The sequence below is a fragment of the Vitis vinifera genome, chromosome 12 (assembly GCF_030704535.1).
Source record: "Vitis vinifera cultivar Pinot Noir 40024 chromosome 12, ASM3070453v1".
In the NCBI taxonomy this organism is placed as follows: domain Eukaryota; kingdom Viridiplantae; phylum Streptophyta; class Magnoliopsida; order Vitales; family Vitaceae; genus Vitis; species Vitis vinifera.
This window is the reverse complement of record NC_081816.1, coordinates 2,622,998-2,646,884: the sequence shown is the minus strand read 5'-3', so window position 1 is coordinate 2,646,884 and position 23,887 is coordinate 2,622,998. Positions and strand designations below refer to the sequence as shown.

General features: G+C 38.0%; 2 protein-coding genes across 2 annotated transcripts in view; one reads left to right on the top strand and one right to left on the bottom strand.

Moving 5' to 3' along the window:
* The first annotated feature begins 112 nt into the window (after positions 1 to 112).
* Positions 113 to 10,474, top strand: LOC100252390 (probable serine/threonine-protein kinase PBL7). The gene is made up of 6 exons (XM_002281130.4): positions 113 to 431; positions 7,392 to 7,630; positions 8,022 to 8,157; positions 8,810 to 9,068; positions 9,229 to 9,361; positions 9,845 to 10,474. Exons 1-6 carry the CDS (start codon positions 278 to 280, stop codon positions 10,118 to 10,120), a joined length of 1,197 nt encoding a protein of 398 aa, XP_002281166.1. The 5' UTR covers positions 113 to 277; the 3' UTR covers positions 10,121 to 10,474.
* A 27-nt stretch (positions 10,475 to 10,501) lies between these two features.
* LOC100259207 (probable LRR receptor-like serine/threonine-protein kinase At3g47570) overlaps positions 10,502 to 23,887 on the bottom strand; it is a 53,365-nt gene continuing 39,979 nt past the window's right edge. Inside the window, 1 exon segment of the mRNA XM_059741269.1 lies at positions 10,502 to 10,836. Within this exon segment, the coding sequence (XP_059597252.1) occupies positions 10,502 to 10,836 (335 nt within the window).

Genomic DNA, 23,887 nt, shown 5'->3' with positions numbered 1-23,887 from the left:
GTTTTTCTTGGACAACTTTTTCAAAAGCAAGGGTATATACAATTAAAATTTGCATAGTACCAGTCTTAACATAAATATATCAAAGCATAGGGACCTTAGTGCAAAACCCCTGCACCACTCCAACAAAATTCTCCGCGCCACAAAACGAGACAAAAACAGAGAGAATAGAGAGTGAGTGGTTCACTTCAGGGGTCTGGGCTGAGATCTCCTCTTCTCTCTCCTCCGAATTGCTTCAAGCATTTTCCAGGGTTAGGGTTTGGCTTTTTTACTCAAAGCAATGGAGGCGGATGAGAGTTATCGAAGGAAGGAGCGCACAGCGCTAGTTGCAATCGTGGTTCTGGCGTCTGTCGCCCTGGCGTCGTTGCTTGTCGCCTTCAGCTACTACTGCTACATCCGTAACAAGGTCTCCAGGCGCTTAAAGAACCAGAAAAGTGAGTTCTCTGAAAGATTTTCGTTCTGTCATTGTTTATTTTTTTACTTTCTGGTTGGTTGCCGAGGATGCTGCGGAGAAAAAAAAAAGATTCCTTTTGGTTCTGGGGAGAATGAGGCATTATGATGGTTTCTTACGATAATTTTGCTTTTATCGAGCCGGAAGGAGTAAAAGGAAATGAAAAATTTGAAGTTCTATTTCCGCTGCAAAATTTGTTATATTGATTCAATGATCTGAGCAGGAAACACGAGAGAATGGTAAAAATCATTTCTGGATATGGTATGAAAACTAGTTTTAGGGAAGGCGAATATGCGTTATAGAGATTGTCCTAATTTGCGTTTATGGATTGTCAATCGATGGAACAAAGATTTCATCAAGAAGTCATCACTAAGATGGCCACTGCAGAAATTTAGTCTAAAAACTAATTCGAATATGTGAGGAGATTTTCAAGTAGGTCACATTGGTGCCAAGTGAAGGGCCACCGACATGTGGGCCTTTTTCATACAATTGCAGAGGCATATACAAAATTTGGTGAATTGGAAAATGACATTATAAAATTTATATGATACAGTAGATTATAACAACTCTAGATGGCCTGCTATAGTGTAAGAAGACTAAAGCTTATGATCTCCAAATTGGTGAAATGATGTGTGCCTCAAAGTTTGCACATGCTGTTGATTACAAGAGAGATTCTGTAGCCATTTGCTAAGTGTGCATTCTTGATGGCTTTACCCATTTTGAAATATATATATATCTGCGTGTGTGTTTGTGTGTGTATGTGTGTCTTTTATGGGAAAAGACCAAATCCATTACAAGCGCCTAGAAAAAGAGCGCACAAAAGTATACACAGTGTATACAAAGACACCAAAAGGCCATACAAAGCTGAGAGAGATACAAAAAAGAATAGCCTCTCCTTAGAGCCCAACCAATCAATGAAGTCTACTATGGATATTGAGTAATTTCCTATGTACATTCTAACCCATCCCAAAAAATTACAAATAAAGGATTGTTTGTGTTTATATGTATGTATGTATATATGTATATATGTATGCATGTACATGTAGACTCACACATATGTGTATATATAAATATGCATGTATAAAAACTCTTGAGACATCTAATGCATGAGACTATTTGCATCTCACTTTTAGCCCTAAGCTTAAAACAATTTGTTATGGTTCTTTTTCCAAATGGCTGCATGGAGGAACCCCAACCAGATTGCGAAAGTAGGAAAAGAAAGTTTGTGGTGCATCAATCACCTATGTCCTCTCCACCGTAATCTGTCTCTTTCTTTGTCTCTCAATGACTTATCTATTAACTTGTTATGAAAGAATGTTATGTGTTTCTTTAAGCCATTTGCATGAGATTTGAAGCTAGATGATCTTTCATGCTCCTTATATGGAAACCATACCCAATCATCTCCTTTGAAGAAATGAAGTCTTCCCAGGTATGCCTTTGACCATTTGCCTAAAGGTTATCCCAACTTAAAAGTCCATATTGGTGACATAATGGGCTGCTCAACTTGCAAGATGTCAATTAAACAGCTACCATCAATAAAGGACACTATTTCTTTATTGTGATCTTTGGAAGAGCAAGATAATGCTCTATATAAAATTTTATTAGAGAAGAGAAAGCATGTAATACTCATCCATGCACAAAGGCATGAGCCTTCTTTGGCATGATTAGCATTATGGGCGAGGTATGAGAGAACATACTGGACCGACCATGACATTTTTCTGAGCATTTCTTTCAACCTTAATTACCTTCTTGGCCAATATTTTTTTTTGATAGATAAGCGCAGAATATATTGATAAGAGGCCAGAAAGCCACAACGTATACAAGGAGTATACAAACTAGCTAAGCCTCACAACCAAAAGGAAAGCAAAAAAACCCCACCAGCCCTTATCTGGAGGCTACCCACTCCAAGAAGCCTATAAGAGACAGCGAACTCTCTCCACTATACAGTCTCGCTCAACACCATGAATTACAGACAAAAGAATTTTTTAATTTCTGAATATCTATCACCCCCTCCCCCTAAAATTTAGCCTATTTCTTTCCTTCCAAAGAGACCAAAAGATGTACAACGGTATAGATTTCCATATCTTTTTCCTTTTTTCCCCTACAAAAGGGCCCCTCCAGCTTAATAAGACCTCCTTTACAGTTTCTGGAAAGACCCACTGAACACCAAACACCTTCTTGGCCAATATTGATGTCTTGTGATTTCATCGGGTGAAGTTACTTGCTGTGTAGTTCAATCTAAGTGTGCCCTCAAACTGTTATAAGCTTTAATTGAATCCAAATTAGCTAACTGAAAACCAGCGGAGCATCTTGAAAGCCTAAAATTTCTGGCTACTAGGGCTAAATCTGAGGCTTTTACCTTAGCTGTTGAATTGGCTTCTTTGATTGAGAATGGGAGGGCTGAAGCCTTACATAAAAATGGGTTTGAGCTATTTGCTGCCTGCGTGATATAGGCTTGGACTGGCATCTAGCTTTACTTTTGCTATTAGCTCTTCCTTGTGCTTTTGGGAGCAATAGCTTACAGGAGAAGGGACCTTTGCTTGGGGAGGTATTAGTTAGTATAAAGGATTACATACCCTGGATGGCTGATTAAGTAGCTTAGGACAGGATCTTACAAGAAAAGCTAAAAAATAAAATATAGTTCAACATAATCTGATAAAGGATTTTTTAAGAAAGCTACAAAATAAAATATAGTAAAACATAATCTGAGAAAGGATTTTTTAAGACAACACAAACAATGTTGTCATCCTCATGACTCATGGGCGACTTGAAGGAGGACAAGAATTCTTTATGAATACTTATAATAGCCTGGCACATATATTATTTCATTTATTAATTGATGCACAAATACAGATTTAGTAGAATGCATAAATATGATGAAATCTGGTTAGAAAACATCTGAGAATATTGTTTATATGCCATGGATAATAGAATAAAGTTGGTTCCTTTGGAAATATTTGATCATAGAGGTCACTAGTACATTGAATATTAGTGAACCAGATTTCGTTTCATTTGTTTAACTTTCTTTTTCACTTTGTATCTGATCTATTAATTTAGAAGCTTTTGTGTGCCTTCTTCAAGGGTACAACAGATTACTAAAACAATAGGTCTTTCTGCTAGTTTCTCCTAGCAGTAAGGCAAATGAAGTTTTTGCTTCCATGGATTGGATTCCTAAAGCATGGACTCGACGACTGCATATGTTTTCTCAATGGATCAATCATTTCCAATTGGGCCTGCAAATGGTCATGTATTGGAATCTGTTATAGTTATGGGCAAGCTGATGCCAAGAGCTCCCTCACTCATAACTTCTTCCCCACCTTTGGGAATCATTGATGTTAAGGGTGCCAATTTTAGTTATGTAAACCATGATAACTGGGCCTTGGAATCAATTAAAAGCAATGTTATGGAACCAGAAGAAGTGGGTCATTTCCTTGGGAAGAAGTTTTTGGGCTTGGGAAGCAGTTTGGGGGAGGATGTTAGCATTAGATGAGCTTAAAAGGAGTGGATTAATGTTTCCGAACCAATGTTCTATGCGTAAAGGTGAAGAATGATCTCTTAATCATTTTCTCCTTTATTGTTCTAAAGTAAGAATCTTGTGGCTACTAGTTTATTCTTTGTTTGGAAGAGCTTGGTTGATGCACTCTTTAGCAAGAGGGAATTTCTTGATTTGGCATGGGTCCATGTTGGGAAGAAGGCAAAAAAGGCTTAGAGGGCTGCTCTTTTGGGCTTGTTTTGGACTGCATGGAAGGAGAGAAATCAATCACATTTGGAAATGTGTAACAGGTAGATCAAACAATCAAATTTTCCTCCAAGTGTATTTTTTTAGAGTGGGTTAAAATATACATAAATGATTATTGAATCACATGATAAACTTTATTTATTGGTTGAGTTCTAAGTAAGGGGATGAAGTTGTTTTTTGTTTCTCTTTTCTTTTGCTTGCCTTTTGGTACCTATCATATACGTTGTGTGTACTTTTGTGCACTAATTTGCTAGCCACTGTTAATATATTTCCTCATTGACTATCAAAAGGGAAAAAAAAAATAATTCTGGAACCTTTGGAAGGTTGGAGTAGTGCCTATTGGTCTAGCTGGAGTATTAGTCTAGAAAAATTCAAAGGGACTTCCTTTGGAAAGGTGGGGCATTGGAGAAAAAGATGCATCTTGTGAAGTGGCCAACCATGTACATGGAGAAGAGTAAGGGGGTTGGACATTGGATGCCTTTCTTTGCCAAATAAGGTGCTTTTATGCGAATGGAATTAACAATATGTAATTGAAAGAGGACTCTTTTCGAATCAGGTCATTAGTGGAAAATATGGGAAGGAAGAGGGAGGTTGGCAATCTTGTGAAGTGAGAGGCGGGTATGGAGTCAAGCTATGGAAATCTATTAGGAAGGATTTGAACACCTTTTATACTAGATCTTCCTTTGTGGTCGGTAATGGGAGGAATGTGAAGTTTAGGAAGGATAAATTGTGTGTGGATGAACCTTTGTGAGTTTCATTCCCTTCTTTATATGCCTTAGACTGTTGAGACTATTGGAACCCTTGTTTCTCTAGACTTTTAAATTATTGATAACTGGACAATGTAAAGGACTCATTTTCAAGGTTGCAAGGAGTGACAATAGATAGTGAGGGTGGAAGACAAGGTGACGTAGATGAACTCGATAAATAATAAGTTCCCAATTAAATCTTTATACGTTGCCTTGGAACCAAGGGAATCAGTTTCCTCTCCAACGAGTGTAATTTGAAATTCATGGGTGCCTTCTAAAGAAAGTATTTTCATTTGGGAGGCTAGCTGAGGGAAAGGTGTTGACCCTAAATTAGCTTTCGAAAAGAGGGTGGTCTTTGATCAATAGATGTTTTTCTTTTATAAAGTAGAGAAAGAATCCATATATCACATCCTTCTTCACTGTATCAAGGCAAGGGTCCTTTGACAATTGCTTTTCACTTAGTTTGGTGTTCATTGGGTGCAAGCTGCTACAGCTTAAGAGACTTTCTTACAGTGACAAGGATCCTTCGAGGGTAAAAGTTGCAAGGTTTGGAGAGTGGCTCCATCGCATCTCTTGGATTGTATGGAAAGAAAGGAATTGACGGTCATTTGACAATGAGGGGCAATCAGATCAAGCCTTGAAAAGTTCTTTTGTTTCTTTACTTTTTTTTTTCTTTTTCTTTTTGTGGATGAAGATGTACATAGTTATAGGCTCTATGTCTTTAAATGGTTTTGTAGATTGATAGGGTTCTTACTAAGAGAGGAAGTTGTTTTCTGTGTTCTCTCTTTTTGGTTGTGCCTTTTGGCACTCATTGTATATGTCTTGTGTATTATGGTGCGCTGTATATTTACTGTTAGTTTATAAAATTGTTTTATTTGCTTATTTAAAAAAATTTGGCTTAGGTTGACTATATGCTGCTGTTTTCACAGGTCGCCAAATTGTGAAAAAAGTAAATATTTCAAGTTTCTTCACCCACCCCCCTCCTCTTTCCATTCATGTTTTGAGCAACTGAATATTAAAAAAAAAATGATGTTTCCACACACACACACGCAGATGTGTTTTCTTTGACAGTGCAAATCCACTAGCCTTGCTTCGCAAGATTGGGAAGAACCTTATGCACAATGATTAGAGATCATCAAGGTTCAGTAATCAAAACATGTTCTAAACCTGTAGGTGGTGGTTTTGCTATTGAGGTTGAGGTCGTAGTTCTCTTGGAGGGCCTTGTGCAAGGAAAAACTTTGGGCTTGTCCAACTTTGTGGTGTTGGGAGGTTTTGTTATTGTTATTTCATGGCCGACTAAAAAGGAAAGAGGTTCATGGAGACTTGGTACATTGTTGTACTAAATATTTGATACCTTAACAAAGTTGGGATGCTCCATTCAATGGGGTTTCTTGTTTTGCTAATAATGGTGGCAGATGAACTAGCTAAAAGAGGAGCAAAATAGTTGGTTTCTTTTGTTGGAGATCATGTGCCTCCTTGAGTCTACTTAACGGTTGTTCAAATGTTGCCTCACTTTTTGTGACTTCTCTCGTTTGTTCAACTATATGGTTCCTTGTAAAGGAATCTATTCCCTTGTACATTGTGGATGAATGTCTTGTTCTTCTTGATTTTTTTTTTTTACCTTATAGAAAAGATCTATTAGGTTGCTGATAGAAAAAAAGGAAAAAAGAAAAAACTATGTATCGATTAAGTCTATAGTGCAAACCTCAAACCTCCCATTCCTATGCGGTGGTGCCTGCCATTTGAGCTGCCTGTGGAGAGTGCTTTAATAGATCATTTTGCATTGAAACCCTGAAATATCTTCTTATTCTTTATTTCTTTAATAAAAATAGGAATGCTGTATTTCATGCTATTTTAGTTTTGAACTAATTCACTAAGCTAGAAAGCGATATTAGGCACAGTTTAGTGACAATTTTTATTTATTCAGTCTAAAATAATGGGTTCAAGCCTGTGAAGTCTATATTATCCATTGTTTGGAGTTGCTTGGGTTCTTCCTAATTTGATCAAAAGACTTGTTGATTGGATGACATGGTGGTTTCTTGGATAAGAGGCATAGGGAGGTTTGGAGAATGGCTTTGTTTACGTTTGAAGATCTGGAAAGGAAGAAACAAAATATCCTTTGAGTAGGTGGAGCAGTCAGAGTCAATGGTGAAAGTATCTTCCCTAAAGTTTTGTTGTCTTGGCTAGTGGTTTGGGGGAAGCTAGTATAGCTTCCTTACTAGATTTTGTCCATGGCTTGGGCTTGCCCAGTTCTTTTCTCCCCTTCTCCGGGTTGTGATTTTCTTTGTATACTAGTGTACTGGAACGTGCTCCCTTTTGTTGGGCACTGTGTTGATAAAATTTCTTCTTGCCTATTAGAAACATAATGGGGAATGAATTCATATTTTGATTTATGATATATCCTAACTCCTGTTGAAGATTAACTGCTAATTTTTTGTTGACTTGGTTCTGTTTAAAGGGATTGATTATGAGGATAAAGGTGGTTTTGCAAATCTCCAAGTTGCTACAGAGAAAGGGCTTCAGGTTTTCACTTTCAAGCAGCTACATTCTGCGACTGGTGGTTTTGGCAAATCTAATGTGGTTGGTCATGGTGGGTTTGGGTTGGTCTATCGAGGAGTGCTTCATGATGGTAGGAAAGTCGCTGTTAAGCTGATGGATCGGGCAGGAAAACAGGGAGAAGAGGAGTTCAAAGTGGAGGTTGGATTTTGACATTCATTTGTTATTCTTTTTATCCAAAATTTCACCGATGAGAAAATTAAGGAAAAGAAAAAATATTTTTTGATAGGGTTCCAATAAATATTAAAATTTAAAACTTACATCTGATGTTTAATTGGGTTCCAATAAATGAAAAACTTATCTCAAATAGCTAATTTATTATATTAGGCTCTGTTGACTTGAGCTTTTGCTTTATGGTTCCATGGTTAACAAAATTTCAAATATAAAAGTATTAGTATTTTATTTTCTTAACTTTTTTTTTGTTTATTTTCCTACCTTTTTTTGGAAATACAGAACTATAGATTAATGCCCCTGGAATTCCAGTTCTGGATTGGATTACTATGGTTATGATTGGTTGGTAATTGAATAATAGGTGGAGTTACTAAGTCGGCTTCGATCTCCATATTTGCTGGCACTGCTTGGGTACTGTTCAGATAGTAACCATAAATTGCTGGTTTATGAGTTCATGGCAAATGGTGGACTGCAGGAGCATTTGTATCCCATCTCGGGTAAATGGATTCCATTTGGTTTTGCTCTTTGTTGCTTTTAACTTGGAAGCTGTGCTTTACATTGTGCTGGAGGAGAATTTTTTTTAGTTTTTAAAAAGGGAATCTAGTTGGATGCCATGGGGTAATTCCTACCTTCTAATATGTAAAGTTTTGGTATGTAGTTTTATGAAAGGAACCATATATAATGTTTTATAACTGATATTATCTTTCATACACATCTCTACTACCAAAGCCCTAAGTTTTTGTATGAGTTAACTTTCCTCAGGCTTGTCTCATTTTTGTAATAAATGTAACTAATTCATAAAAGACAATTATGATGATATAGAGTAAGAAATATCATAATTTGAAATGCTCTTGTATTAAGCAAGGATTTCAAATGAGGTAAGAAAAGAAAGAAAGACCAAAAAAGGAGGAAAAGACGATGTCAGGGTCTGTTTGGCTGCATGTAACTCTACACTCGAGCAGTTGAGAGAAGCCTTGAACATTTGTGGGTTGCATGTGAACTTTTATAAGCTCTTATTTACTTACTAGGCATTATTCCTGCTGAGCAGTTTTGCTGTCATTGTTATTTTTTGTGCCAGAGTTTCTGTCTAGCAGTTTTAAGTGTAACTGGTGGTTTGCAGTTTAATTTTAACGTTATTAAAATATGCAGGTTCTAATTCTGTTTCTTCAAGGTTGGACTGGGAAACCCGGTTGAGGATAGCCCTGGATGCTGCCAAAGGTTTGGAGTATCTCCATGAACATGTCAGTCCCCCAGTGATCCACCGAGATTTTAAGAGCAGCAACATACTCTTAGACAAAAATTTCCATGCTAAAGTTTCTGACTTTGGATTGGCTAAACTTGGATCTGATAAAGCTGGTGGACATGTTTCCACCCGAGTGTTGGGCACCCAGGGATATGTTGCTCCTGAGTAAGAACCAATATCAGCTCCAGTCTGACACAGCTTGCTTTATTTACTACATATAATTCCCATTAGTTATATTTGTTAGTTCCCATTTTGGTGCTAAGCACAAACTGTGCTTTATGCCTTCAGGACCTAATTACGAATTTGGTATTGGTTTGGGGTACAGGTATGCATTAACTGGCCATCTGACAACAAAATCAGATGTGTACAGCTATGGGGTTGTCCTTTTGGAGTTGCTCACTGGCAGAGTTCCAGTGGATATGAAGAGAGCTTCTGGGGAAGGTGTTCTTGTATCTTGGGTGGGCTCCTCATCTCTGCTTAGTTGATTCCACTGCAATAAAATGATTCATAACATATTAACAACTCTGTTCCACCTTTTTACTTAGTTTAGAGGAGCTCATCTTTGGCATCCTTTCTCTTATCTTTTACTCTCTCTCCCTCTCTCTCTCTCCCTCACACACACACACACACACACACACGCACATGTGCATGCCACACATGCCCAAACATATACACACGCTTCTTTGGCATACTTTCACTTATTCTAGTCTCTCTCTCTCTCTCTCTCTCTATCTCCTTCCTATCTCTCCCCCTCTCCCATCTCCCTACCCCTCCCCCTATCCATCCTTCTCTCCCTCCCTCTCCCCCTATCTGTCCTTCTCTCCCTTTCCCCTATCTCTCTTACTTACTCTCTGTCTCTCGCTTACACACACACACACACACACTCTTACTTCATTCTGACTTTACGGACTATCTCATGTTGTCTATCGGTTTTGCTACAGGCTTTGCCCCACCTCACAGATAGAGAGAAGGTTGTACAGATAATGGATCCAGCACTGGAGGGTCAATACTCCATGAAAGAGGTTATTCAGGTGGCTGCTATAGCTACAATGTGTGTGCAACCAGAGGCAGATTATAGGCCATTGATGGCTGATGTTGTACAGTCACTGGTCCCACTGGTGAAGAATCACAGGCCAACTTCAAAGGTAGGCAGCTGCTCTAGTTTCCATGCAACCAAGTCTCCCCTTTCACAGGAGCCTGGAAAAGCAAGTTTGTGAAATAATTGAAGCAAATTATAAATATCTCTATGTTCTTCCTCAGCTAATTTAAGGACCTAAAATTTCTGCTAGCTTGTTTTCCAGGGCTTTTGTTGTCCTTACTCATCTGTCTGGGGAAGAAAATAGGTTGTAGTATAGGTCTCTGTTTGGAGAAGAATCTCTATTTTGTCAGAAATGTATGTGCTGGGAAATTGAATTTTGTTGACCTGCATTGATGCTTTAAATCATTCCATTCTGAAAATATTTGAATTCTAAATGTACTGGAATGATATGTATTAGAAACATCTTAGAAATAACTGTTGTATACATTATTTTCAGACAACAATTAATATAGGGACATTGATTCTTCTCCAACCAGTTGACCTTCTTTTTAAGTAATCCTTACATCAACAATTTGATTCTAATCTTCTTGAGTCGAGCAACGACATCTCTCATGTTGATCCTATCCTCAGGAGACTCAGCCGTGCATTCCAAAGCTAATGCCATGATGCATAAGACACAGTTCTCTTTTATGGCAAAATGTTCGTCCTCTTTGTCCAGTAGATTGGTGTCCACGAACTCCATCACTGTACTAGCTAATGACTCCACCCAACTCTTCAATGTTGGATCCCCAACGAACATTTCATCCGTAGGCTTTTTCCTTGCAAAGACTTCCAACAGCATAATCCCGTTACTATAAACATCACTCGTAGATACTATTCCTTCTGAACCATACTCTGCTCGGTTGCGATATTAGGCTTTGTTAATAAAATGAACTAATAAATAGTATTAGGCAAGCGGATTGAATCAATGAAAAAAGAAAAATCTTGTCCATATGAAACTATAAGAAATACCGACGAGGCAAAAGAACACAATTTTTCTAAGGACTCAATAATCAATTGATAGAACTTTAAAGTAAGATATTTCTTGAGTAAATAGAAAAGCTATTTGGAAAAAGGAAAATTTTCATCAATTCTGACTCTTGTAATAAGCATGTATAAAAGTTGGGAGCAACTTTACCTGGTGCCATATAGCCAATTGGGCCTAAGGTCTTAGTTTGTTGTCTTGATTCACTTCCTGGCAGTAGTTTCGCAATGCCAAAATCACCTACATGTGCAACCCTGTCTTCATCTAGCAAAACATTGTTGGGCTTCAAGTCACAATGCACCACTGGGTTTGAATAATCATGATGGAGATACTCTAATGCAGAGGCTACATCAATCATAATGTTTAATCTTTGAATAAGATCTAAACAATAGTTGTGAGAGTACAACCACCTCTCAAGGCTCCTATTAGGCATAAACTCAAGCACCAAGGCCTTGAAACCAAGGTTTGAGCAACTACTAATTATCTTGATAAGATTCCGATGACGAATATTTCTCATTACTTCACATTCTGCTTCGAAACCCTTGAAAGATCCTAGGAATTCTAAATTGAAGACCTTTATTGCAGCAGTCAGCCCATCAAATAATACCCCTTTGTATACTGTGCCCATGCTTCCTTTTCCGATCAAATTGCCTTCACTAAAGTAGTTTGTTGCATGAAGAAGCTCCTGGTGTGAAATCTTTCTATATGTTGTGGGGAGTGATGAGTCAACTTGAATTGGTATATCTAACCTTTTTTGTCTTCTTATCAACAAAATAATGAGAGCCAATATAATTATTGTCGATGCAATTGTCGGTAGAACACATTTCAAGAGGAGGGATTTTGCCTTCGTTGATTTTCTAGTGGTGACTTTCTTGCATGCCATGACTTGAAATCGTGGTGCTCCACATAGTGCTTCATTGGAGATGAAAGACTTGGCGGTGAAGTTCACAAATGGTCCTCCATTACGAATTTCTCCTTGTCGTTTGTTGAAAGAAACATTGAGATGTTTCAAATATATGAGGGCTTCTAGTGACTGTGGAATGGTACCGGACAGATTGTTCCAAGATAGATCCAAGGACTCCAAGCTTACAACATCGCCAAACTTCAGGGGTATTGGGCCTTGCAGGTTATTTTTCGATAAGGAGAGTTCAACCAAGTTCTGGAGTTGTCCTACGCTGCTTGGAATATAACCTGAAAATTGGTTCTTTGACAGATCCAACTTTATTATGGTCTTCATGTTTCCTATTTCTAGAGGTAGATTACCATTCAGGAAATTTGAAGACAAGTTAAGGTACAAGATACCTCCGAGACTCCACAGTGATGAAGTTATTTGGGAAGCTAATGCATTGGAGTCAAGAAAGAGTTGTTGTAGTGCAGTAAGATTCCCAAAGCAACTTGGCACCGGTCCAGAAAGTTCATTGGAACTCAAAAGCAAGGAACCCAAGTTTTCTGAATGGCATAGATCATTAGGAATGGATCCATGTATTCTATTTCCAGAAATAATCAACTGCTGGAGCTTTTGGAGCTGTCCCAATGTTGTTGGGATCATTCCTGTCAGTTCATTATCTCCGAGGTTCAGTGCCATCAAGTTAGACAAATTACCAATTTCTGTAGGAATCACACCTTTGATTTGGCAAGAGGATGCATCAATACTTTCAAGAGACACAGAGAGATTCCCAAATGAATTTGGAAAATGACCTTTTAGGGGATTATCTTGTATCCACAATCTCCTCAAGGATTTGCACTTTGTCAAAGAAGTAAGAAAACTTAGCTCTGAGGTGGAGTGTTCATAAGTCAAATAGTTACTCCCAAAGCCCAGATGCTGGAGGGATCTCAAGTTGCCTAGATCTTTTGGCACATAGCTGGTGAAGAAGTTATATGATAAATCTAGACTGATGAGTTTTGAAATGTTTGAAATAGATCTAGGAATTACTCCACTGAATTCATTGCCTCCTATATGAAGTTGTAGAAGATTAGGAAGCCAAGCACCAATACTTGATGGAAGATTTCCTGAAAGGTGATTATCTGCAAGTGAAATTGACTGTAGTTTTGAGATGTTAAAGATTGCCTCTGGTACAATGCCTCTTAGGTCATTTGATATCAAACTCAGGTTTTGTAAGCTGAGAAGACACCCCAACTCTTTGGGAATATTTCCCTGAATGTTGTTTTCTTGCAAGTCAAGCACCTTTAATGCTGATAAATTACCAAATGAAGGTGGAATGGTTCCTGTCAAGCTGTTCCTTCCAAGATAGATCTCCTCAAGCATGGGCAAGTTCCCAATTTCTATCGGTATGCTTCCAGTGAATTTATTTTTTGATAGTGATGACAGCACTTGAAGCTGCCCACATAAGGAGAGATTTGGAGGGAGTTGGGCACTGAGCTGATTGCTGGAAAGAATTAGCTGTTGGAGTTTTGGAAGGTGGTTGCAAATAGCTATTGGAAGATTGCCAGAAAGGCTGTTATTTGTAAAATCAATCATTTGCAAGGAAGAGATATTGAAGATTTCCTCCGGGATAGGACCTTGTAGCCTATTTGAAACCAAGCTCAACATTTTCAAATTAAGAAGATTGCCCATCCCTCTTGGAATTCCACCTGCCAAGTTGTTAACCCCAAGATACAATTCTTCGAGTTTGGATAGGCTCCCTATGGCTTGTGGTATGCCCCCGACGAATTGATTGAATGACAATGATATAATTTGAAGCTCTTGACAATGTGACAAACTGGATGGGATTTTTCCTTTGATTTGATTCCGAGAAAGATTAATGACTTTAAGCGCTGGAAGTTTATGACAAATATCCGTGTGGAGAAAATCTGAGAAGATATTGCTTTGGAGATCAATAGCCCTCAAGGAAGAGATGTTGTAAAGTGCTTGAGGTAGTTCACCTGCAAGAAAATTAGTAGGAGTTGATTGGAAATTTTGATAAATTGAAATTTAACACTTGAGATGAAGGTGAAAGGTTACCTGTCAAGTTGTTGATACCGAGATATAATTCTTCAAGCTTAGATAAGTTGCCAATTCCTAAAGGAATGCTTCCAGTGAATTGATTGAATGATAATGATAGTGTGCGGAGCTCTTGACAATGTGATAAGCTAGATGGGATCTTGCCTTTAAGTTGATTCCATGAGAGACTAATGACTTCAAGTGACGGGAGATTACAACACATGCTCGAGGGCAGAGTACCTGAAAGGTTATTACTAGGGAGATCAAAAATCCTCAAGGAAGAGATGTTGAAGAGTGCTTCAGGTATTTCTCCTGTAAGAGAATTAATAAGAGTCAATTAGAAACCTTAACAATTGAAATTCAACTTTAAGGATGTATTAAGTATGTGGCAATAAAAGTGGAAATACTAATGAGAATGGTTTCCATGAGAATGGTTTTTTGATTCATATTTCCATTCTAATTAGTCATTCAAACACAAATGAATGAGAAATGGAATGGATTTTCCAATTCCCATTCTGTAATCTGGCTTTACAAACAGGCCCTAATAGTGAAGGTGGAATGGTACCTGTTAAATGTTTCTGACCAAGATATAACACCTCAAGCTCTGATAAGTTGCCAATACCTTTAGGTATGCTTCCTATAAATTCATTGTATGATAGGGATATCAGTTGAAGTTTTGCACAATTGTGTAAACTTGTGGGGATTTGTCCACTCAATTGATTGTAGCTGAGATAAAGTCCATTGAGATTTGGAATCCTATCGCACATATCCATAGGAAGATTTCCATAGAGATCATTTGCTGAGAGGCTGATGCTTTGTAGAGACGATATATTGAAAATGCCAGATGGTATGGAACCTGTTAAGTTGTTGACGAACAATGATAATATCTTCAAGCTGAGAAGATTACTCATCTCCTCTGGAATATCACCTGTCAAGTGGTTACTATCAAGATACGACTCTTCAAGCTTCGATAAGTTACCCAAGGATTGTGGAATGCTTCCAGTAAGTTCATTGTTGAAAAAATATAACTGTCGAAGCTGCCTGCAGTTACCTGAAATTGAGAAATGGATTTGACATGTTTTTGCATTCAATATTTCAGATTTGATGGACCACATTCCTATTCATGCATGCTAAAGCTCCAAAATATAGTAAACTTTCGTGTTATTTATGAACATGGTTAACATATCTATTGAGCAGTGGATTTTGATAGTAGTTTCTCAGTAAGAACCTTACCTATTTCATTGGGAAGAGAGGCATGGAAATAGTTATCACTGAGATCAAGGGAAGCAAGGAAAGACAGGTTGCTGACTTGTGGTGGGATGGTTCCTTCAAGACCCATGTTAGAAAGATTCAATGCTGTCAATCTTCCATGGTGGGCATTGCAAGAGACACCAAACCAATTACAGTAGGAGGTTGTGCTCGACCAGTTTGTTGCTAAAATGCCTTGAGAATCATAAGTTATATGGGCTTTCAAGGCAAGAAGAGCATACTCATCAGATAAGTTGGTTAAGGACACAGCTAGTGTAAGGCAAGTGACCCAATAGTGCAACAAAAGGATCACTGAAGCAAAAGGTAAGAGGAAAACCTTCTTTTCCATTGATAAAGAGAGTTTGAGAGAGGGAAGGTATGTCGTTTGTATAAGGTGGAAGTGAAGGAGGGGAGCTCAGAATTCTTTTTATAGAAAAGGAAGCCACATGTTGTTGGTGAATGACTATATACATAAACCAGTGTTAATTTGGAATCATAAGCTTTTCATTTTATTTGCCTTTGTTATTGCAAGTTCCCGGTGCCCTTTCCTTTTAGTTTTTTTTTTTGATACACGCTAGAAGTTCTCCCAAAATTAAAATTTGAACTTCATATATATCACAGTTTAATCCTATGTGTATTAGATGCCATACATTTTGGGCCCATATGTTAACAACTTGAGTTTTGACGAAAGTCAGTAACTTAACATGGTGTCATAGACATAATTAATTAGATGTCTCATTAGAGTCTGGAGTTCAAGTCTCTTTGGTAATTTCCTTTTTCTTTCAATCTATATTATCATCATATTAAATTCTGGATATATTTGGTGGCCTGTATTGGTGAAAACATGTTCATAGTTCTAATTGAAATACTTGAGTCTTGATGGTGAAACTAATATATGAAACCCAGAGGATTTCTGGGTGTAAACATCTAAAGAAGTTGCAATACAAATTTTGCAAAATGTTAGGTTCTTTCAATTACTCAATGGATTCAATGTATTGTATGTATTTTTATTTTTATTTATTTATAATAATTTTAGACTTTTCTTCTACATGCCAAATCAAAGACTTAATTTTATTTGTATAACTTTAGCATTGACTTGGTTTGGGGTGCTTGAACCTTAGACCTCTTAATTTAGGTGGTAGAAAAGTGGGTGAAGCCGGTGATGGAATGGAAACCACTCGTAAAAATGTTGACTGCATAGAGCTGACTTGTGATAGGTGTGGAGAGATTTGATTATGGTAGTGTTTGTTTGTTTTTTTTTCTTCTTGAAATTTGAATAGAGTTGAATTTTTTATTATGGTGATGTTTGTGTTTTTTGTCTCAAATTCGGATGGAACTAAACTTTACTTGAATCTAAATATAGTATCATCATGTAGACTCCATTTCTCTTACACCCTTCCTGTTATTGTGAAATCAATCGGTTACTTTGAATTAAGACGAGAGTAAAATTAAAATTAATTAAAAACTTGTACATTTTCAAATTCTTTAATTTTTTTTGGATATAGAAGTGTTAAAATAATTCAATGACTTTGAAATAAAATATAAAAATAATTTATTGTCTAAATTGTTTAAATTTTTATGAAAGTTGATAATTTAAGGGTTATTTTATTAAAAAGGAAGAAAGAATCCTAAATTTGTAAATTTTATCCTTCGAATTTTTAAGCCTAAAAAATGATTTATTTTTAACAAAAATACTCTTAATTTGTTCTCATAAAAATAACACTCTCTTTTGACACTTATACGAAAATAATTGAAATATTAAAGGAGATTTATATTAAAAGTAAGTTATTTTTGATAATTTTTTTTGAAAACAAATTTTAGCACAAATTTGAAGTGTTTTTTGCCTTTTTTTTTTTCCTTATGTAATACCCGTCCAGAATAAATTGAGATGTTTTTGAAAATATTGACAAACAGATCTTGATTTCTTGATAGATCCAATTCTGTTGCAACTTTCAAACTTGAAGTTTCCTATCTTAAACATGAGATCTTTCGGGCTCCACATTGTTAAGAAAATGCTGCTTTGAGGGAGTGTTTTTCAAAGTCTTTGATTTGGCACGTTAGGCAACTAAATTCAACACTTGCTGCCAAGTCAGAAGCTATAGAATTTTAGGAGTGTGTTTTTCAAAGCATTACTTCAATAATTGCATTACATAGGTGAAGATTTTGGAAGCAGTCTAGGTACACTAGAGGTAGAGAATGAGTATGGAGGTTTAGGGGCCGAAAGGCAACTCCAATAAATGCAGGGTCAAGGGGTATTGACATTTTCTTCTTTTATATCCATCCATCTGTATGTTTGGACAAATGTATGACTTTCTGCATCCATGGCTACAACCCCTTTCTCTTTTCCCCTTTTTCTTTGTCCATTAATTTCTAAGATCCTGTTGAGACTGATTCGTATAAACTTCGAGCACAGATACTCAATAGTTGAAGGAACAATCTTTAGCTTTTATATAGGAGTGATAAAGTTTGGTGTGCTTTGCTAATATGATTAGAATCCAACATGTTTTTCATGGGTTGAGATTAAGTATAATCGTATTTAGATCAAATTCGAGTCGGTTTGGATAACCTGTTATATAAATAGGTTGTTTATTTGGTCAACATGTATGATATAAAATTGACTTGAATTAACCTATTTAATGATTGTACTGATTAACATGATTATAACTCTAATCCATTTAACCCATATTTGATTTATTTAAAATCTAATTTTAAATAAATGAGTCAAAATTAGGTCATGAAAATGTCAGATTGAGAGATTGATCATCATACAAAATTCAACTCGATTTGATCATTAAATAACACTTATTAAATGAGTTAGCGTTTGAGCTCATGTTTCTAATTGATTATCATTTGTATTATAATTGAGTTGATTTATTTAATTATCTAACATTTGATACGACGTGAATAAGATACACTAACATGAATTGTCACCTTTACTTTTATTAGTAAATTAATACATCGACCTAGAGAATAAAAGAAAAAGAAGGAAAACCATATTCAAATGTTGATATTGTGAAATTTTTTTTTCAATGCTTTTACCTTTTTTTTTCCTTATGTCTTGTTCGTGTCATCACAACTGCATTCCTTTAGTTGGGGTTGTTTCTATTGCAATTATTGTGTGATAATTTTTTTTTAATTCTTGATTTTTTGGATTTGGTTCTTCATGCATAGATTCAGAAATAATTTGGAGGTCCTTTTACATATGAATTCCTAAAACTTTTTTGATAAATTTTAGGAAGCATACACTCAAGTTGGTGAACAATTGTAAACGGTCATAATTTGGAGGTCATACTTAGATAAATTTTTAATCCAAATTATCTCAATTTGAGTCTAAAATCTAATCAAAGTTTAGATGTGATTGATTTGTTCAAACCATTTAACAAGGAAATTGAAACCCATACATTGTTTTCCTTTTTGGTGTTTTTCCTAAACTTGTATGAAATTGGGTTCTTTGAACATTTTATCATGTCACTTTTCTTTTCTTTTCTTTTCTTTTTTAATCAAGAATCTAAAATTAAAATGCTGGCATTTTCAAATTTTCCTTTTTAAGTAAAATGCTTAAGAAAATGTTTAGAAGTTGTATATCTAGAATATGAAGGTTTTTGGAGAATAAGCATTTTCTTCTTAACTAAGAAAGCGGGGCTTAAACTTTATAAATTTAATTAAAAACAATGAAATCAAATACTAACGCAAATTAAGAACAAAGTAAAAGAAACACTATCCTCAAACTTGAACATAACATAAGTTGGTTACAAAATCTTAAGAGAGGAATGCATTTTGCCTTAATTCCTATTCTTTGAGAAGAAAGTTATTTTCTAAGCTTAATGTCACGGACTTAGTCGTTCACTAAGCTCGTGCGACACTTAGGCAAGTCAAGGTGCTTGATCTTGCTAAGTCGGCCTTGCTCCCAATGCTTAGCTTACTAGGCTAAGATGTTCACGACTCGAAAGCTTAAGAAGCTTAGTAGGCAACTCTTTAAAGAATGGAAGCTCTTATTAACTCAAGGAAACCTTTACAAGTGCTTGGAAGCTCACTTGCTTGGTTAGGAAGTGATTTGGGTGGTGCCTTGGCCAAATGAGGGCCTCACCTATTTATAGGCACCAATGGAACTCTTTGGAACCTTGGAGGGTTCCTTACAAATCAAGAATATTCTAGAACTCCCTACACTAATCTATGTACAACCCTATGTACAAGAATATACAAGAGATCTCTAGAATTCTCTAGAAAGCCTTGGACTCTTCTCATGTCTTCCACCATAGTGTAGAGATGTGTGGACATCTCTAGGCATCTCTAGAACCTTCCACACTCTTCTCACCAATGTCTTAGTGTAGATGGCTCCAGGAGTCTCCAGAAGCTTCCCTCCTCCTATATAAGCCCATGGGAATGGTCATTTGAAGCATCTTGTGACACTCTCCCCCACCTATGCCGTTGACGTCCTCGTCGTTGCCTTTTTCTGAAACCTCTCGATGTGTTTCCAGAACCTTCTCAAGGCATCCACATGTTCCCAACTTGCCTGCCTCTTAGATAGTCATTTCCATTGGACTAGATACTCTATCACAGGAGGGACCTTTGTCTCCTGGTGACCCGTTCAGCCAGGATATTCTTCACCTCCTTTTCCCGTGAGGCTTCAGATGGATGCAAACCAGTGCGTTTTTGATGCTTAGAGTGCTGCTTCCTCTTACCTATTGAGTTCACCTTTTCCTTGGTGACCTCTTCCATGTGTGTGTGGGCTACCTCAGCTCGCTCCCCTTTTTCCTCATTTACTTGTACCCCTGCTAGTAAGGAGGTCTTAGGAGCACTAGGCTCCGGGTTGAATTGGAGGGCACCTAGTAGCTGCATTGAGCCCATATGTGCTTCGTCTTCCTACTCCCTCTCCTCGATCATGGCACTAAGCGTCTTCCTCTTTGGACAATCCCGTGCCCAATGTGGACCGTCACATAGGAAGCATTTGATTTTAGGCGTGAACTCCTTCCTTTCCGCCTTACCCCTTCTTTCTCGGACGTTAGGTGTCTTGCCTGATCCCTTTTTAGGAGCATTGTGGTCTCTTGGAACCTCGTCTCCCTCACCCATGGCGTGGCTATCCTCCAAATACTCAACCTTGGAGAAGTCTCCCCTCTTATAATCTGTTAAAGACTCTGCTATTGCCATGACAGTGGCTAAGTCTTGAACACCTCGACGCCTCAATTCCTGCTCGGCCCACCCTTGCAGGTTATCCATGAAGTTGAATAGCAACTTCTCCTCAGTCATGTTAGGAATCTCAAGCATCAGTGAAGAGAATTCTTTGACATAGTTGCGTATCAAGCCTGTGTGCTTGAGACGCCTTATGTTTTTCCTAGTTAGGTAAGCCACATCCTCGGGGTAGAACTGCCTCTTAATCTCCCTCTTGAAGTCCTCCCACATCTCTATGGTGCAAATGCCTTTTTTCCATATCGGCAAACCTTCGACGCCACCATAGACTAGCTGTGTCAGTAAGATAGAGGGTTACAGTTCTTACCTTAGTCTCCTCATCAGTCGATGCGATAGCCTCGAAGTATCGCTCCATATGCAATAAGAAGTTATCCAACTCCTTAGCATCCCACTTGCCACTAAACCCTTGTTGCTTTGGCACCTCCACCCTAGATGCCTTCTGTGTGGCCATGACCCGTGCCGACACAACAACCTTGTAGATGGCCAACTCCTGCCTAACCTCCTGGTCTCGGGACTCCATTCGAGTGGCCAAGACCTCTATCCTTGAATCCATGCTAGCAAACATGCTCAAGACCTTTCCTTGGAAGGACACAAATTCCTCGTGCGACATTGGCTGAACTTGTGAGACTAGCACCCTCTCACGAAGGTCTTGGATTTGCTCCCTTAGATCCTCTAAGCCCTTCTCCATGCCTTGCTCGATCAAGTCCAACCCCTCCCGAGTGTCCGCCATGGCTAGCTCCACTTTGGCTAACCTTGCCTCCATGTTGGCAACGACATCACGAGATTTATCCTTTTTGCCCTTACCCCGTGCAGTAGGCTCAGTCTCCTTCCCACAAGTTTGCTCGCTAGTTTCCTCCACGTTAGAGCCCGACATGCTTCCTTTACTATGCCTGCTTCGTAGCCACGCTTTGATACCACTTGTCACGGACTTAGTCGTTCACTAAGCTCATGCGACACTTAGGCAAGTTAAGGTGTTTGATCTTGCTAAGTCAACCTTGCTCCTAATGCTTAGCTTGCTAGGCTAAGACGTTCACGACTCGAAAACTTAAGAAGCTTAGTAGGCAACTCTTTAAAGAATGGAAACTCTTATTAACTCAAGGAAGCCTTTACAAGTGCTTGGAAGCTCACTTGCTTGGTTAGGAAGTGATTTGGGTGGTGCCTTAGCCAAATGAGGGCCTCACCTATTTATAGGCACCAATGGAACTCTTTGGAACCTTGGAGGGTTCCTTACAAATCAAGAATATTCTAGAACTCCCTACACTAATCTATGTACAACCCTATGTACAAGAATATACAAGAGATCTCTAGAATTCTCTAGAAAGCCTTGAAATCATCTCATGCCTTCCACCATAGTGTAGAGATGTGTGGACATCTCTAGGCATCTCTAGAACCTTCCACACTCTTCTCACGAATGTCTTAGTGTAGATGGATCTAGGAGTCTCCAGAAGCTTCCCTTCTCCTATATAAGCCCATGAGAAGGGTCATTTGAAGCATCCTATGACATTAAGCTTGCTAGGTTTTTCTTTTAGGGGATGATGAATGTCAAAGTTGCATTTAACGAAAAGAAGTACTTGCTCAACTCACTCGTGATTTCTAGTCACCTTAAATGCTTTAATAGATTGAATATGAAAATCTTAAAACTAGTAAGCTCTAATGATAATTTCTTTAATGAAAGAATTGGACCAATTACTATATGATGGCCTGGCTGTTGTCCAAAGCAAGCTTGTGCATGCTGCATTGTTCATGGTCATGGCTATTATAATCCGTCTTACATAGCTCCTTTCACACTTTTGCACACATTATCCATGATCATGGTTATCATAGCTTGAGGAGACCTTATTAGAAGAGGTGACAATCATTCTTCCTTATCTTTTTCCTTTCCCTATTAAGTCCTTACTATGTTGTGAAGTATTTAAGCTTCCCTTGCTTAATTAACATAGCTTGATTAAGTCCTTATCTTTTTCCTTTCCCTATTGGTCCAATGACCTTGTTCCTTGTGAGAATGGGAGTACTTATGCGGTTTCTTTTTGTTATCCTAGGTGGCATTAGAGTTGGGTATCTTTTCATCCTTTTTATCTCTGATAAGATTTGTTCGTATGATACTTGCAATAAAGTATAGCTTGGATGAGGTTAGGTTTCTCACCTTTGGTTAACATGGTGTGTGGGCTGCTTGTTTTTGTGGTCTCACCCATCCTCTCAGTCTTCCTATATACCATGTCTGAGTTGGCTTCCATTAAAGGGCCTAGTTGATAACAATGCTTCCATATGATCCTTTCGATGAGATTGTTGTGATTTCAAATCTTCCTCAATGTATTTTTGAGCTTTGAAAAACAATCCTTCTATAGTAATAGGGGGCAATTTTGATGGCAACCTGAGTAGCTTCAACCTTTCCACAAGTCCTTAAAAGCCATCACCATGACTTCAATGATGCACCCTAAACTTGGGATAGTTGATGCTGAATCGCCTTAAGAATGCTTGAATGGATTCCCTATATGCCTTCTACACCTAGAAAAGAACCTCTAGCCCTTTTTACTACTGTATAAAGTGAATGTACTGGTTGGTGAAATGGCTTCCAGCTTGGTTTTCATAATTGATAATGGAGTAGGGTGGAAGCTGGTGGAACCACATAAGGAATGGCCTCTGGAGAAATGATGGAAACACTATGCAAAGCAATGAATCATCATCTTATGTCAATACCATCATTGTCTTACATGCATGAAACTTTAAGGGGTTGCCCATTTAATCAAACGTATTGAATTTGGTAACGATGAATCCCTTTTGCGTCATTTCTTATAGAATTTCTTTTATGAATGGTGTGATTATGATTTCATTAATAGCATGTAGCACAATCAATTCTATTCCCTTTGCTATGGCGAATCAGGAGACCTCCTCTTGCCTAGATTTTTCTCTTAATCATGGTATTTTAGGGACCCCTCCCCCTGATAAACACGTGGCACATATCTCCTGATGACGCATGGCACATATTCTCATCCGGATCAACCTCATCCGGATTTCCCCAAGAGTATACGTGGCGCGTCTCTCATATCCGGACTCCCTCAAGGAGAGGCACACGACACTCACAAACATAACATCCGGACAATTGCCACAGCACATCCGGACGACCGACATACACTATCCGGATATGTTTGTCCGGATCATTGACTGAAGTAAGCAAGTCTTACACGTTATCACAACAGCCTGCCATGGCCCACGTTCCGCCACCTGCAGGGTGAAAGGACAAGAATGAAGTGACAACAAGTCACTTCCTACGATCACTTCCCACGATTTCTGACAATCGCAGCAACTACCACGATCTCTATCAGCCGCCCGTAGGGTGATGATGGCCCTGCCACCACCTAGTGTCATCATGACAACACAAAATATCTCCCTACCATTAAAGAGAGAAACAAAGCCTCTGAGACTATATATATGAACCTTCACACAAAGGGAAAGGTAAGCTTGCTATACCTAGTAAAAGGCCAACTGATTTATCTCTATTTCTCTAACCATGGCTGACAAAACCATCGGAGGGTGCGTCCGGACAC

Excerpts from the sequence above, each read along its gene's own strand:
- LOC100252390 (XM_002281130.4), top strand. The coding sequence starts at position 278 with ATGGAGGCGGATGAGAGTTATCGAAGGAAGGAGCGCACAGCGCTAGTT. Across the intron at positions 432-7,391 it reads GCGCTTAAAGAACCAGAAAA|GGATTGATTATGAGGATAAA; the intron begins GTGAGTTCTCTG and ends TTCTGTTTAAAG. Across the intron at positions 7,631-8,021 it reads AAGAGGAGTTCAAAGTGGAG|GTGGAGTTACTAAGTCGGCT; the intron begins GTTGGATTTTGA and ends ATTGAATAATAG.